The 16768-nt window shown below is 38.3% G+C and overlaps 1 protein-coding gene and 1 pseudogene across 1 annotated transcript; one reads left to right on the top strand and one right to left on the bottom strand.

Annotated features, from left to right (window-relative positions):
* LOC145822273 (AT-hook motif nuclear-localized protein 10-like) lies at window positions 1-6660 on the bottom strand (annotated as a pseudogene).
* A 112-nt stretch (window positions 6661-6772) lies between these two features.
* On the top strand, window positions 6773-15327 carry LOC114258298 (3-hydroxy-3-methylglutaryl coenzyme A reductase 1). Its single transcript, XM_082918896.1, is given in 4 exon segments — window positions 6773-6786; window positions 13089-13427; window positions 14423-14604; window positions 14996-15327. Coding segments are annotated over 4 exon segments (726 nt in total). The 3' UTR covers window positions 15187-15327.
* Window positions 15328-16768: the final 1441 nt, after the last annotated feature.

Raw genomic sequence — 16768 nt, 5'->3', positions numbered from 1 at the left:
CTATTCCATTTGATTTACTTCCTTTGATTCCTTGCCACCATCAGCGATGAAACTACCCATAATCAACTACAATGGAGGAAACCCATTATTATAGTTGTCATTATATAGACACAGCTGTGTGTTAAAATGGAACTTTGGTTGAGAAATGTCTAGTGGGTGGTTAAAACCTTTTTTTTCCAATATTGATCAATAAAAATCCTTTTTTCTTTATTAATGAAAATACAAGATCTATATGTAATCAGCAAATCTGAAAGATCATGGAAAGTATTTAAAAGGTGGAGCTGGCTTAAACTATCAATGACGAAGATAGTCAACAGGCAAATATATAATACAATAAATTACGAGGAAAATAAAACAAAAAATAAAAATCAGTTGTCATGCTGCAAAAGCAGAACAAATGGATGGGTGTGCTTTGTATGAATGGACTTCTCAAAACAAATAATAGGGTAGCATAGACAGAAATGTGATATACTGATGACACAAAATGAAACCCTGATATGACAAATTCTCAAAAAAAATAGTATTGAGGAAATTATCAATGGTAAAACTATAAACATGCAGATGTATGTATGTAATGCACTCGTATGTAAATCAAAAAACAATATTTTTTTTCCAGAATATTGATATGAAAACTATCGTTCTTTATTGGGTAAAGTGTAAGGTTGTTTGTGAGTCAGGCAGCTGGACCTCTCCTGCCATTAAATATCTACTGTTGAAGTTAATGGACGAGGGACAAGATGATGATCCATTTACATTACAAGTAATTTTATTGTGGACATCGATTTCCCCTTTTGTAATCAATTTTCTTACAACACCCAAGGATGGGGACCTACCGGTTTAGGTAAATATCTAATGCGCTCCCCTAACTTGAAACAAAAAATAATCGACAATTAAATCAGCTTATTTGTGAAACATGGGGTACACTGGATTAGAATAGAGGTATATGATTTTGAACTTTGAATGCAATGATGAAACAAGGGGCATGAATACATGTGTATAGTGTAACGCCCTCAAAATTAACCCATTATATATCATTGACATGCATTATTTAAAGAAGACAATTTATTAATTCATTCATCAGAGTATTACCAGATAAAGTATTACATGCAACATCGGATAAAACGCCCTACAGGCTTACATCTTTCCAAGCCAACACTTGGATACAAAAATATGAGTTCTAACTCAACATAAGAAAAGCCCTAGGCTTGAATGTTTACATGTACTAATAATTAAAGACAATTAACTAAAAGTAGTCTTCTCCAATCCAGAAGCCAAACCCTCCCAAGCTAAGTCCTTGGAGGTAGTTTATCACCTGAACCTGAAAATGATGTTCCCATAAAGGGTGAGCCACAGCCCAGTAGAAATATACTAAACCACTTATAAGCAATGAATAAAGCAATAGTATTCAACAGATGGTTAACCAAGATAATCAATTACTTCATTTTACAATCTCATGACACTATTGTCTAAAATACGTTTTACTTTCCAATTTTATCAACATGGCTCAGAACCTGGCCAAACTTACAACAGTGAATCACATATAATATTCACATCCTTCCAATATCAACAAACAAATGAGACTCAAGCTCAAATCAAACACTTCATACTTCCAGATTGATACACATTTTAGTGCTGTATCAATAAAACACTTCTATATAAATAAGCACACATAAAAGTGATGCTAATGGAGTCCATCCCCTATCTCCTCCCAAACAAAATCCGGTTTAGAGGTCCATCCCCTATCTTCCCCTAAACCGTGGAGTACATCCCCTATCTCCTCCCACACACAAAACAATGTATGCAAATGCAATGCTCAATTATTACACGTATTTTCTGTATCAATGCCATAGTCAAAATTAATGACTTAACCAATGTGATTAGTTTCAGTTATTCCTAATCCACATGCAATGTCTACAACAATCACGACTATCCTCCACCGATAGCCCAAAACAGTTATTTCTAAACTGAAAATAACTATGTAAACAATTCAATAGACAAATGATATCAATTACCCAATTACGCCATTTAATCAATGAATTCCCCAATTCCATGAATTTAACCCTCTTTTCCCAATTCCATGAATTACTTATACAAATTAATTCAATAATACAACTAGGGTTTTTCCCAAAATTTACCAAAGTATCCCCAACATATCAAAATACCAAAACTTAGAACAAAACCTATAAAATGGAGTAGGAAATCCCTACCTCAGAGAAAACAACCCAAATGGTGAAGACAAAGATGAGTGCCCAAAGACCAAAATGCTCCAAATTGCCAAATGTTCAGATTAAATGAAAGTTCTTAACTCCCTCTATCTTTTTAATAAAGCAACTAGTGTTGAAACACTCTCTAAACAGATCAAACCTAAGAGAGAAGGTGAGTAGGGAAAGAGAGAGGTCGAACCTAGGGTTTGGAATCAAAAGAATATGAAAAAGACTGATCAAATCTCGCTGCTGTGTATTTAAACTGGACAGGCTCGCTCGAGCGAAGACTTGGTCGCTCGAGCGACCAGACACAGAGAATCTACGCTCGAGCCAAGGAAGCCTTGCTCAAGCCAACAACCCAAAAGCTCGCTCGAGCGAAAGAAAGCTCGATCGAGCGAAGAACTCAAACCCTCAGGGCTGAAACCAGACTCACGCTCGAGCGAAGGAACTATTGCTCGAGCGAAGAACAAACTAACTCGCTCGAGCGAAGAAAAGCTCGCTCGAGCCAAGAATGCAAAGCTACAGGTCTAACCCAGACGCAAACTCTCGCTCGAGCTACCAAACCCCGGCTCGAGCGAAGAACCAAAACAACATCTCGCTCGAGCGACAAACTCCTCGCTCGAGCGAATAACCAAAATTCTGGACAGCAACACTTGGTTTCTAAACCCAACCAACCTGAACAAACCTGCCCAACACATCCTATAATTCCAAATGAGAAAATAAGGAACAACAACAACAACAATTATACAATGACAGAATCTACGGAACAGTCCGGATACAATAATCAAATGGGAAAAGACCGGGGTCGCTATAGTTGTCACAAATAGTTTGCCAAACAAGTTTTCCATGTCATTTTCCATTTCTTCTGTAATCTAGAACAGAAAACAGTATTAAAAAATGATACCAAATGCACCCTTAGTATCCGATATGAATGCAACACCGCAATAGAAGCATTTATGCTTCATAGGCAACCTTGGATACAAAAAAATGTTGTTGCAACTGCACAATATCACCTCATCAAACAATGGCCAGCTGCCAGGGAGTGAGTATACCTGTGAGTGTGTTGCATCATTTTGAAGCATAGCGAGCTTTTTTTTCATCAAAAGGGCTAGCTAGTCCAGCTCTAAACTAAAGGGAAAGATGTTTTCGAAAATGGTAATAGTGGTTTTTTGCAGCAGTGATATAAAATATCCGGTGCAAGAGGAACCACTAAATTCTTGGAAACAACTCCAAAAGGACAGCCTAATTTTAACTCAAACTTCCTAGATTTGTAATAGCAAGAGATTCATGCCATGCTTCACATTTGACTATGAATTGGAATTTCTAATTGTTCCAACTCAGCAAGGTTGTTTAGGAGTTTGCCAAACTATTGAAAGGGAAAGAGAGTTTTTCATGCCACAGTTAGGACAATGAAGTTACAATACTGACTCTTTACTTTCTCAAATTTGATTCTATAAAGTACGTACCAGAGTAAGACCAAGGATTGGGCCAGTAGATGAGGTGCTCCCTTGCCAGGGGTGATGTTTGGGTTCGAGTCTTACCTGTTGCATGATGCAACTTCCCCTTCCCTCTTCCCCCTCCTACTGATTGTTAAAAAAATTTTAAAAACTTAAAAAAGGTATGTACCAGAGTGGATCATTGTCAAAGAACAATAATGAACTAAGGCAAGTGTCAAGATCACATCCACCAGAAATTTATGTTTTGTTTAAGTATGGACACAAATTGTCGGAGCACGGAGCCTGGTGAGACTGCAACGAATTAAGCAGGGTGTAAAGTTGCGAGCTTTCACCAAAAAACCCTTCAGTCACTCGCTCACCTGACTGTAAAACACAAACTTTGTGTTGAGGGTTATACTGCCTCGGGCACCGATTTCCACTGTAAAGATTGTTTCTCAAATATATTTCCCCAATTATACCAATCAGAAAAAGGGAAAGGAGAGAGAGAGAGAGAGAGAGAGAGAGAGAGAGAGAGAGAGAGAGAGAAGTTAAGCTAGAAAAAGTAAAGATTGTTCTATATCTTGGCCACCCCAACACCAGTACTGATCTATTTATCAATTTCACAAGATGATAAATTTTAAAATCGAGTGCGCAGTTTTACAAAACATGTAAAAGATTTGCTAGAGAACCAGACAAACCTGAACAGGGGTTGCAGTAGTAAGAAGTCCTGCAACACAGCCACCTAAAACATGTCCATCTGGTCCAGCTAATGTGACACTCAACCCACCAGTTCGGCTCCGCTGACCCACCAACCTCGGTCAGCAGAAATGAACCACACAGTGACAAAATATCGAATCGCCCCTGCATCATTAAATACAACCAACCATTTGGTAAAATAGTATTAACTATCGAAATCTACACATATATTGATTACCAACCAAGCAGAAAATGTGTCAAGAATCATCATAATGATAACAAATGGATTGTGGCACCTGTATGTCACACCAAGTGTCAAACAGCCGCATGAAGAGATCACTTCCAAAATTAACTGAATCATATGGTAGATTCTCCTAACGGAATGACTCAACAATAAACAACAATTTATCACTAGTTTTGACATCAGCTATATTTTCCTATTGCAGGTGACAATTCTTCATAAACATTTAACAAAATAGCATCAATAGCACAGAAACATAGTTTAGATTCAAAATTTTGTAAATTCACCGTATTTTCCTTCAGTACATACTTGGAATTCAGGACTCACGATATTTAATACAAACTCGTAATTATTTCTGAAGAGTGAACAATTTGTATTCCACTGCAACATCATTGTAAAGCAAGGTTAGACAAACCTCATGTGTTGCAGTTCCACCAAATGTTGCCGCTTGGTGAAGTGTCACATTGGACATGCCACCATTTGCAGAAAGGATGCAAACAGGCCTTGGACCATTCTGAGAGAATGACATTATCTTTGATGACACATCCTGAAAATAAAAATAACTCAAAAAATTAGAATAATACCAATATAAAGGAATAGGATAATACAAATTAGTATGGAATTCTGGTAGGTGCACCAAGACTGGGCAATACTTGAAATCATCATCCCGCCTATTATTTCATTTTTTAGCATCTACTACAAAATATAGCAAGGATTGGCCGCAAGTTTGGTGTCGACATTTATGCTGACAATACATGCCAAATTTAACAAATTACCAAAAGCTTCCTTTAGTCACTTCAAATAATTAGTAATAAAGAATTTACCAAATCAGAACATTAGGTGGTACTCAACAAATGTTATCTTGGAAGCAACTTCCCCCTTCCCTCAATCTAAGCTTGTGGTTCTTTCTATGGCTATGGTGAGCACAAAAAGTGGCATGAGTATAACTCTTATATATAAAATGCCCACCAAAGACGTAGATGAACTAAAAATGGTAAAAAAATTAGATTACCTGCGGACCATTAATCAGGCAATAATAAAAGGGAGCCGCTATTCCCACTCCACTTTGCCCCAAATGCACTTCCTTCTTTGTCCTTCTTATACATACTTACTATTCTCACACCACTTTGCTCCAAATACACTCACTTCTATGTATTATAAGGATAAAGAAGGGAGCATATTTGGAGCAAAGTGGAGTGAGAATAGCGACTCCCTAATAAAATGCCCACAAAGAGATATCTACAAGCCTACAAGAACATATTATTTCAAAACAAGTGTTGTAGTGATGTCGAATGACAAGGGGCCACGGGACAAGGCAGAGGCAACACAACATGGGGGGGGGGGCGGGGAGGACATGTATATGACGCGCCAGTTGGCATATCCCTCTATTTTATTAATTTATTTTTTGGGGACATGGCAAATAGTTTTTTTTTTTTTTTTTTTCCCTCACTCTTCTTTAGTGCTTTTAACTCTGCCAGGGTTGTTAACAACTCTGCCAGTCCCAAGCCGGGTTGAGGAGGAGAGTTGTGTGTTAGGTAGCCTACAGCCAACACGTAAAAAAGCCGCTCGAATCCCTTATGACAATAGCCCGATTGGTGGGATTGAGATTTATAATTATTTTTTGAACCAGGCTTGAACAAATATATAGAGACTCGATGTTAGGGCCGAACCGGGCCTAGCTTGGGTAAACACAAAATCCCTTATCATGTAATGTCAGCTCAGCCCGACGTTTGTCCATGCCTAATATCGGGTACACAACATGCGTACAAGTGTGGCTTAGACAGACAGGGTTAGTACGCCATGGGTACATTTCAGGTATAATTATGGGTACGTTTCAGGTACAATTATGGGTACATTGCGGACATAAATGTAATTTTTTAAAAATAGAGGGGTATGTTGTGCGTATTTTTATAAACTTAAAAATTACTTTAATTATTTTGTGCATTTGATTTTTAAATTGTTATATATCATGTACTATTATAAATAACATTTTTTGTTTCGTATCACATAACTAACTGTACATTTATCTTATTTTTTTTTAGATTTTTCCGTATAGGCATACCCATAACGAACCATTAGCCATGCTTCCTAGACTACTAACTGAGGCTTCAACTACGAAGCACTAGTATGGGTACAAGTACTGATACCTGTACGATGGATACGTCGATACGTTAAAATTTGGAAAACAGTAAGGTATGGATACGGCTTGGTACGTTTGTAAAAAAATATTTATTTTTAGTTTGGAGTAATGCAAAAATTGATTAAATGGTTTAATTTGTTAAGATCCAACATACATTTAATGTCAAAAGTAAAGGTATAAACCAAAACTAAATATCATTATATTAAATAACTTACAAATCATAGCTTATTTTAAAATCATGCTAAGTATAAAATTAAAAATTAAAAAGAAATCTACTGAAAGAAATTTAATCTCTATAGTAAAATAAAATATTATTTTTACTAAGGTATGGTACGGTATGGTACGGTTTGGGTATATGCTAGGTACGTTTGTGTCTTGGTTGTAGGAATCATGCAACCAGGTGACGAATCTTCGTAAGAAATGCGATTCTGCGTTTCTTAGAAAGAAACGTGTAAGAATTGCATTTCTATAAAGAGAAACGCGATCCTGTCCAAGATGGAATCATTGGTGGAAATAAAACAACTCAGAAGCTATGAAGCACGAAAGAGAAAGAGAGAACAGAAGAGAAAGAAGACCTTATCGGTTTTCGGTGGTCGTCGCTCATCATCTCTCATCACTGCTCTTCTTCATCTTTAATCTTCCTCGATCTTCTTCTTCGATCTTGTAGAGAAGACTTACAGTTGCTATAATAGGAAACGTGCACCATGCTTGGACGCCGACCAATTCGCCGATCTCGTGTAGGCGATGGAAATGAAAGAGAAAGAGAGAGCTCCCTCTGTCTCTGTGTTTGTGTTTAGGGTTGTTGAAGAGACCTTTATATATATAAAAAGCTAGGCAAAGCCCTAATGGGCCTTAATGGAGGGGAAGTACTGGCCCGTTTTGTATTTGGGTTTTGGATGAAACTTTGGGCCATGATGATTTATCATTTAACTTCATTGGCCCAAAAAAATAAAATAAAAGGATAAAATGATGTTTTAGCCATTAATAAAATATCTAATTAAATCATATGTAATAAAAAATCTAATAAAATCTATAAATAAATCATTCAATTTTTATTTATTATTTATTTTAACATACTTTATTATTCTTTATTTGTTATATATTTTTTTTTATTTATAATATATATATCAATTAAAAATAAAAAATAAATTAAAAATATTATCAATAAAAATAATACCTAAGATAAAAATAATAAATACATTTAAAAATAACTATTTAACTCATCTTTATATAATAAATATATTTAAAAAATAATTACTAATATATATATATATATATATATATTACCGCTCCCTGAGGCGCTCCCTACCTAAAAAACTTCTATCGGCTAACGCTTCCTCGCTCCCGCTCCCGCCTCCACTCCCGCTTCGTGCAACTAAGGTTTGGGTACGTCAAAAATTAAAAAGAAAAAATTTGAATACGTATTTTGTATATCCAATATGTATGTAGAAATACTATACAAAGTACTATATACTGGTAAGTACCTGGTACGGATACAGCATATTTATTGAAGTAGGCATGCTCCATACGTTTTCAAACACACATTTACTAATATATGCACATTGATAAAAAAGCAGGACAGGAAACTTACAACCATTGCGACGAGCACCAGGTAAAGCAACCCGAAAAATGTAGGCACTTTCGCTACGACCGATCTCAACACTACCAAAATGGTGTCCGACTCTCCGTTCATTTGTTGTTCCAGTCAAAACCACAGCTGAGTCCATATTGATGTTCCCAAATTTGGTTCTATAGACAACAACTAAAGTTTCAATTCATTCTCAAAGTTATTCACCAAAAGATTTGGGCATAAATAACCATATAGCTATGCTAGTAAAAGATGAAACCTTTGAAGCTTCACTGTTATACCATATCCAGAAAACAAATTTAGTCCAACAGAGAAATTAGGAAAAATGAAATGAAGGCAATCTTGGCTCAGCTCCACACACATACACATGCAAATGTAGAAACAATCTATGAGCAAGTCAAACTATGTGCTTCAACTCTGTTATTGCCCTCTATGTCCACTCAGTTGTCCCTATCTTCATCATTATAAGTTGCAATATTCTGCACTACTATCCATTTTATTGCAAGTGCAAATGCATCATTACTGCTGCCACTATAGTGTGATGAGGGATAAATAAGAGAGGATAATTAAATTCACGGAGGCAAAATTGTCTTTAAGAAAGAATGCTGCCATTTTAACAAACACTACAAGAAAAAATAGTTTTTACGACGCGCAATGCATGTCGTAAAAACACTTTTACGACGTGCAACGGCACGTCATATTATGACCAGTCATGGAAAGTTATTCACTTTCAATGACATGCTTCGCACGCCGTTAAAAACTATTTAACGACCTATTTTGTACAATCTAATATTACAAACAATATTAATCAACCATGACAATATTATTTCAACCATAAAAAATAAACTATATATATAAATTATAAACATTAAAAAATTATCAATATATTCATTTCAAACATTCAAAACCTAACTGCTAGTTCAAAAATATCCAAAAGGACTATCCTTAAGTTCTAAATTATCCAAAAAGTTATAAACCATCCAAAACTGTACATATATAAGTTTGTAAACATTACCCAAAACTATTCAAAAATTATAGAAATCTATTCATCAAAGTCCTCAAAAACTATCCATAGATGTTAGTTCTACTCAAAATCAAAGCTAATGAAATGGATTGGCCAAGCAACAGTGCTTCGAATAGCATCTTCAAGCACAAACATCTCACGATTAGGGCGAAACAATGGTGCATAAGCACATAGACTCATGGTAAGCATGCTATCATGGCAACACTCACACTCATGCAAGGATGCTAAAACATAAATGCTTACCGAGTACTCCAAGCCAAAACAGAAACTAGTTAGTAATCATATGCATGATCCTAGTTCATGTTAAGATGACTAATGCAACACATGCAAGATGCAGCTACAATAGGCTTGGCTAATCTATGGATGGCATATGATGATGCTACAACTAACACGTATTCAACTTGGAATTGAAATACAATGCAGTTAGTATGATGCGCTGAGCCCGGTGCATGCAAGACAAATGTATGGATGCACGTATGCATAGCATAAGGTATGCTAAATTAAATATGACCTAATACTAACCATCAAAAGCAGGTAAGTAAAAGGGAGAAAGAAGTGGGGGTTGGAAGACATGCACACACGCACCCACACTTATTATAAATTCGCCCTCACTCGGAGGGACCAAAAGAATATACAAATTAATTAACCTACAAGCTAATTAATTATTACAGACCACTTAATTAATTAACAAATTAATTAAGCTAAGGAAATCAGTAAAAGGCCTCGGGAAGAGGGTCCAATGCATGCGTGCTCGGGTTTGCTAAGAAATCCGTTGCCATGCACAAGCTGCCTCTGTTTACCCTGCTCTTCTCCTCTGGAGATTGTACAAGTCCCAGGGTACACTCTATGGACACTTTAGAACACCACCGACCAAGGGGAATCATCACCGGCCATGGCAGGATGGTCATCGACCATTTGTTGAGCTCTCGGCTATCCATATTTGGTCGATCGGCACTCCATGCAGTCGACCGGCCACTTTTTCCTCCAGAAACCTGTTTTGACAGCAGCAGAGGGCAAAACATGACATGACAATGCATTTCAAGCAATGTTTGCACCAACCACACTCCTTATCATGTTTATGACTCAAAGGAGTTTGGTACTCGACCCTCGGACCACCAATCTCGCATTTCAATGCGTGATGGCCAAAGAGGCCGAGTTGTGCATTTTGATTTCAAATGCAATGCACACCAAAACAAACAGGTGGCCCAACCTCTATCACTTGATCAAGAGGCAACGCATGCATGCTCAATGCAATGCAACCTAGGCATGTGAACTAAGCATGCAACATGATGCATGAAGGTAAGCATACAAATATGCAATGTGTACTAGGCACACAACCTTAAGCAAACAAGCATGTGAAGTATGTAACAACTATGCAAGCTAATCAAGCATGCAAAGGGCAACTTAACCATGCAAGCATGCAAGATGCAACATGGACAACATGTTAAGAAACTTAGCAAAGGAATGCATGCCAAATGCACTACCACCTAAGCATGCAACAACGTACCAAAGGGGCCAAGTGTGTGACAACATACAAGGCAAGCATGCCACAACATGCAAACAATGGACTTATACCAATTTGGGCAGCCCTCAACTAGGCCCAAAACAGTAGCCAAATGCCATGGAAATGAGGGCCAAAACATATACAAACATGCATGCATACAAGGTCTAACACTTAATCATATAGAGACAACTTTTAAGCACACTTAAAAGAGGAACATCATGGGCATATGGCATGCATATTAAGCTCTGAAAAACACATGAGGATGGTGCCAAACCAACCTAAACCAAGCAATCAAAGCATGCTAACAAGCCCAAAGCTTGAGACCAACCAAAGGGTTCAAACCATGGCCATGCCAACCAAGCCTCAAAGGGCCAAGGGGACTCCAAACAACCCCAATGCAGGTCTAAACGAGACCAAAGACACACCTAGATGGCATCTAAATGGTCTAAACATCCAAGCATACAAAAGGGTCCAAACATGGAGCACAAGACAACAACCTTTTAACACATTAAAGGGGCATCAAATGCAAGCATACAAGCACACCACAAGGACTGAAATGGCATGGCAAGTGGTTCCAAACCACTGAAACAAAGAAAGGATGGCATGCTAGAGGAGTCAATGCTCAAGGCATACAAGGGGGATTACATGGTAGCTATACAAAGCAAAGTATGGATGACCCAAATGACCAAAAATAGACCTTTAGCATGCTAAAACAAGCATAAAAGCTTCACAAAGTTAAGCCAAAAACATGCTAGACACAAGGCTCAAAGCACAAAGCATGTTAAGGCAATTCATGGCATTACATGACAAGTATGCAAGCTAAGCATGGTGTGTCTAAACTAAGTAAAAACAGAGGTAAAACATGGAAAAATACTACCAAATACCTACTAAGACATGTCCAACATGGTCTTAAATAATATGCTCACACATGAGGCTAAAATGGCAACTTTTGAAGGCAACAAGGAGAGGGGATGACCCTCTCCTTCTTAGTACCTTAAACCACCATCCTCACCATTGAAATCTTGAGGGATTTCAGTGGTGAGGAGGCCCAAACAAGGTGGTCCCGGAGCTCACCAAAAATAGCACAAAATGGGGCCAAACAAGGCCTAAGAGGGGGTAAACAACCCCAACCACAAAAGTGATCTAAACAAACTTCAAAAGGAGCTCAAAATAAGACTTTTTTCAGTTTATGACAAAGCCCAAATATGCTTGCAAGATAGGCTAAAAGTGTGAAAAAATGGGGAATAAAGAAGGAAAAGAGATTACCCTTGAAGCCCACTTCGAAGAACACCAAACCAGCAGCCACTTTGGATCAAAACCAGCTCAAAAACCCCTCAAACAATAGCTTAGCACGTCAATAACCAAAGAGTAGTGTACTCCTAGGTGTTCTAATGCAAAAACAAGAACAAAAACTCATTTTGAAACACTCTAACCCACACAAATGTAGAGAGAGAGATAGAGATATAGAGAGGGAGTGATATATATTATATACATCAGATTTTTCAACCCTTGAAATGGAAGGAGAGGCCCTCTTTTTATAGAGAAACCAAGGGGGCAAAGCTTTTTAGAGAAGCTAAGGTAAAGGGGCCAAGCTTCTCTTAGAAGCTTGGAGCAAAAGGGCCAAGCTTCTTGGAGAAGCTAGGCAAAGGGGTCAAGCTTCTTGGAGAAGCTAGACAAGGGTTCAAGCTTCTTGGAGAAGCTAGAACAAAGGTTCAAGAGGTTCAAGCTTCCTCAAGAAGCTAAAACCAAGGGTTCAAAAGGTTCAAGCTTCCTCAAGAAGTTAAAAACCGAGGGTTCAAAAGGTTTAAGCTTCCTCAAGAAGCTAAAACCAAGGATTCAAAAGGTTCAAGCTTCCTCAAGAAGCTAAAACAAGGATTCAAAAGGTTCAAACCCCCCCAAAGAAAAGGTCTCGGCCAGAAAAGGTGGCTAACTGACCGAAACAAAAGGCCGATCGACCAAAAACAGTGCCGGTCAGCCATCATTAATGGCCGATGGCAATAAAACAGGACCGGTGGCCTCAAGCCATGGCCGGTGAGGTGTGGGGATGGCCAACAAGCCATTCCCTGCCCCTCAAAAGCAAAACACAAGTGTTTGGTGCAAAACTAAACACAAAACAGTCGAATCGAGAGGTCTTGAGGCAAGGCGCGTGGCCGAGACCTCCAAGAACTCAGGACGAACACAAACAGGGATGATCATCGAGTGTTCAAATGATGACGTCCAAGTCTTGAGGACGGTCAAAAATGGGGTGTCTACAGGTTGACGTTGGATGGATTCGATTACGATTCCATTCTGGGGCAGTGTTGTGAAATGCCAGTCGGCTTTGTGCAAATTTCGGTGGGGATTACGGGGCCTTTGTTGCTCAACGGTTGCGAATACTCGGTGCCAATGGCAACAACCGAGGGATGTTTGGTGGCGAGTACGAATCGAGGTTGCAAGGCGATATATGATTGTGGTGGTGCTACAGGCATTCTTTTGAGAGATGGAATGACAAGAGCTCCTGTTGTCAGGTTTTCCATGGCGAAGAGAGCTACGGATTTGAAGTTCTTCTTGGAAGATCCTCTTAATTTCGATACATTGTCCTTGTTTTTTAACAAGAAAGATTCCTTTCAAATTCAATTATACCAATAATTTCAATTTCACTCATAATCACATTCACGCTGTGTTTGGTTGGGTTGGGGCTTTTGACGAGATATTTGGAAAGAGAAATGGAAATGGAATGAGAAATGAAATGTGAATAAAATATATCATATAAATATATAGTTTCACACTTTTTCTCATTCTCTTTCCAAATCCCCAAACCAAATATAGTGTCATAGGTTAAATTGTTAATGGGTAATGCTAGGATACTAATTTTTTTATCAAATAAATGATCAAATTTTTTACCCCGATCATTTATTTGGTAAAAAGTTTAGGGCTATAGTATTTTCCTTTGTTAATTCCTTTTCTGAGTTATTGGTATCAATCAAATGCTAAAATGGTTAGCATTCCCTTTGCCTTTGTGTTTGCTGTTTTGGTTGTTTTTTTTTTTTAATTTGAAAAGGTACTGATGTTGATAGGCATTTTCGCATCTTTTAGAGGTTGACGCTCAATAATTTTTACATTTTTTCCTGAAAAATGGTGAATCTGATTTATGTTAAATGTAAGAAAAATTAACTTTGAGGATATCCTATAAAAAGCGGAGAACATTTAACAAAAAAAAAAAAAGTGCCCGAGAATATAGTTGGCACTATTTTTTCATGGTTCTACATAGATTTGTCAATACATTCCAATCAATTACACCAAATGACGTAAATACTTCCCTGATGGTGAATGCTGTGGGGTGTTTCAAGTTTTGTTTTCATCTAGTTTTATGTTGAATTGCAAGATTTTTATTGATGCTTCTGATTTGTATATATCTATGTACGGGGAATTGCTTATATTTGTGGCTCTTGTGTTTCACTTGTTTCTGTTTTGGAATTTGACATATTCTGATGTTGATGGGGTTACTTTGTACAATCTTCTATGCTTTTGTAATTAGGATATTGTATTTTTAGCATTTTCCAATAGTTTCTGGTCTTTCGGTTCACGGTAACGTGTTCTCTGATAGCAGATCGGGCAGATTTGCAAGGCTCCAAGGCATTCACTGTTCTATTGCGGGGAAAAACCTTTACATAAGATTTAGCTGCAGCACAGGGGATGCGATGGGGATGAACATGGTATCCAAAGGTGTTCAGAATGTTTTAGATTTCCTTCAAAATGATTTTCCAGACATGGATGTAATCGGCATCTCTGGTAATTCCTCCCCTCCCTCCACCTCTCCCTCGTCAACGTGGATTGTTGCTCAAAATTTGAGACTAGTGACAAATCTGTTTGGGTCTGCAATAATTTTGTTAATGGTTTACAGTTGTCTAATTTTGGCGCTTTCTAATTCTGATCATATATGTATGGTTATATCACTGGTGTACGTTATTGGTAAGGTGACTTGTCAATGTTTAGCTTTCTGTTTCTCTGAATTTGTGGACACATGCGGCCCTTGTTTTTGACTTTTTCTATGTGGTTATTTATTTCACTTTCCAAGTTATGTCATTAATCCATTATGCCCATTCCATTTTACTGGGCTTTACTCGATAAGCTCTTTTAGTGCTATTGTAACGTGTCATGCATCACTTGATTGTTTGTCCAGGGAACTTTTGTTCAGACAAGAAGCCAGCTGCAGTTAATTGAATCGAAGGGCGTGGAAAGTCAGTTGTTTATGAGGCAATCATCACTGAAGATGTAGTTAGGAAGTGTAGGAGAGGGTTCAAGAAAAGAATTAGAAAATTCGAAGATCTTCGAAGATCCTTGAAGAACAACTTCGAATTCTCTAGAATATGATGAGAGGCTTAGATTCTTCAATAATCTCAACTTAGGAACACGACAACAAAGGAGATGATGGAGATAAGAGATTGGGTGAAGAAGAAGGCAAAATGGCTAGAGAATAGAATAATGGCAAGGCTCTCCCATTGATCTCCCACTTTCACTCTCAAGGTTGATAATGGAGAAGGGAAATTAGTTCTTTCCCAAGAGTTAAAAATCTCCAAAATTCATCCCTTGTAAAGCTATGGGTGGGTGCTATTTATAGGCACCTCATGATGTAGGATGGAGCCCATGTGCAAGGCACATGGGGGATATTCTCTCTAACCACCTTGTCCGAGGAGGTGACCTCTCCGAGGAGGTGACTTCTCCGAGGATGAGAAAACCCCGAAGAGGAGATCAATCCCTCGGCGAACCCTTCTTCTTAGCCACACCTAACCAATGATCCCCAATCATCCCAAAGGGTCAGGGGTAGTCCCAGAGGACGTCCTGCCGCAAAAATATTGCCGATTCTCATGGACCCCCCGGGGTCGTGCCACCTCGACCCGGGTATAGGCTAGTTTAACCGAAGAGTGAATTTATCTCCACTCACCGTCCTCGGGATCGGGTCCTTTGTTCGAACTCCATTATGCCCATGGTTCTGGTGCGTAGATCCCGGAAAGCTCCGAGCCCGCAAGTGTTCTGGGACTCATTAACGGAGCGGCTTCTAGATTGCATCTGAATCCGTTCGAAGCCAAGTGCTTCGGATCTCTAGATTCGTAGGTCCGAATCCTTTCGAGTCCGAGTGCCTCGGATCTCTAGGCTTGTTCAACACCCTTTCGAGTCCGGGCCCGAGTAAGTCTCTAAGTCTCTAAGTTCGTGGATCCGAACCCCTTCGAGGCTTAGAGCGATTCAGCCCGTTTGATAGCGATAAATCTGGGCCCACCGATTCTTGGACTTGCAATAAATTCGGGCCCACTAATCTTGGGCTATTGGGCCTAAATAATTTAGTGGGCTCAAATTAGCCCCTCTTACATTTGCCCCTTGCGTGTATGAGAAATTTTAAATTTCTCAGACATGCATACTGGCATTTCTTCGGCCCTGTTTCGCATCACGTTCCCCAAAAAAAAAAACATTTTGTCACGACAGAGCCTATGGATAAAGTTGATGACGCACTTCAATTTACAGAAAAAATTGACAAGCAAAAATTTAATTTTTTTGTACTTTTTTTTTTTTTTTTTTTTTTAAATAAAAAATAAAAGTGCATGAGCCTTACCTTTTTATGCTGTAAAGTGAAACGTGGGCTAGCTGTACTCTAAAAGAAAAAGTGTGGCTTATCTTGTCAAGAATATAAAAATTGATAAGAAAGAGTTAAAAAAAAAAAAAGAAAAACGAAAGGCTCTTTTATATATATATATATATATATATATTCAGAATACTTCTGGCATCACACCGGATCGCACCTTTTTTTTTTATTTAAGGAAATGGCAAAACCCTATTTGGCTCACCAACTTTTCGCACAGCCGCCACACCCATTTCAACTTCGTCTCTCATCCTACTCTCTCTAGATCGAGAGGCCATATTTCTTCCTCAGCAACCCAGCACTGCTGCCATTAGCACGGAC

This window comes from Camellia sinensis, chromosome 3 (assembly GCF_055761805.1).
Source record: "Camellia sinensis isolate YWXY chromosome 3, ASM5576180v1, whole genome shotgun sequence".
Classification (NCBI taxonomy): Eukaryota; Viridiplantae; Streptophyta; class Magnoliopsida; order Ericales; family Theaceae; genus Camellia; species Camellia sinensis.
This window is presented reverse-complemented; position numbering and strand designations above follow the sequence as displayed.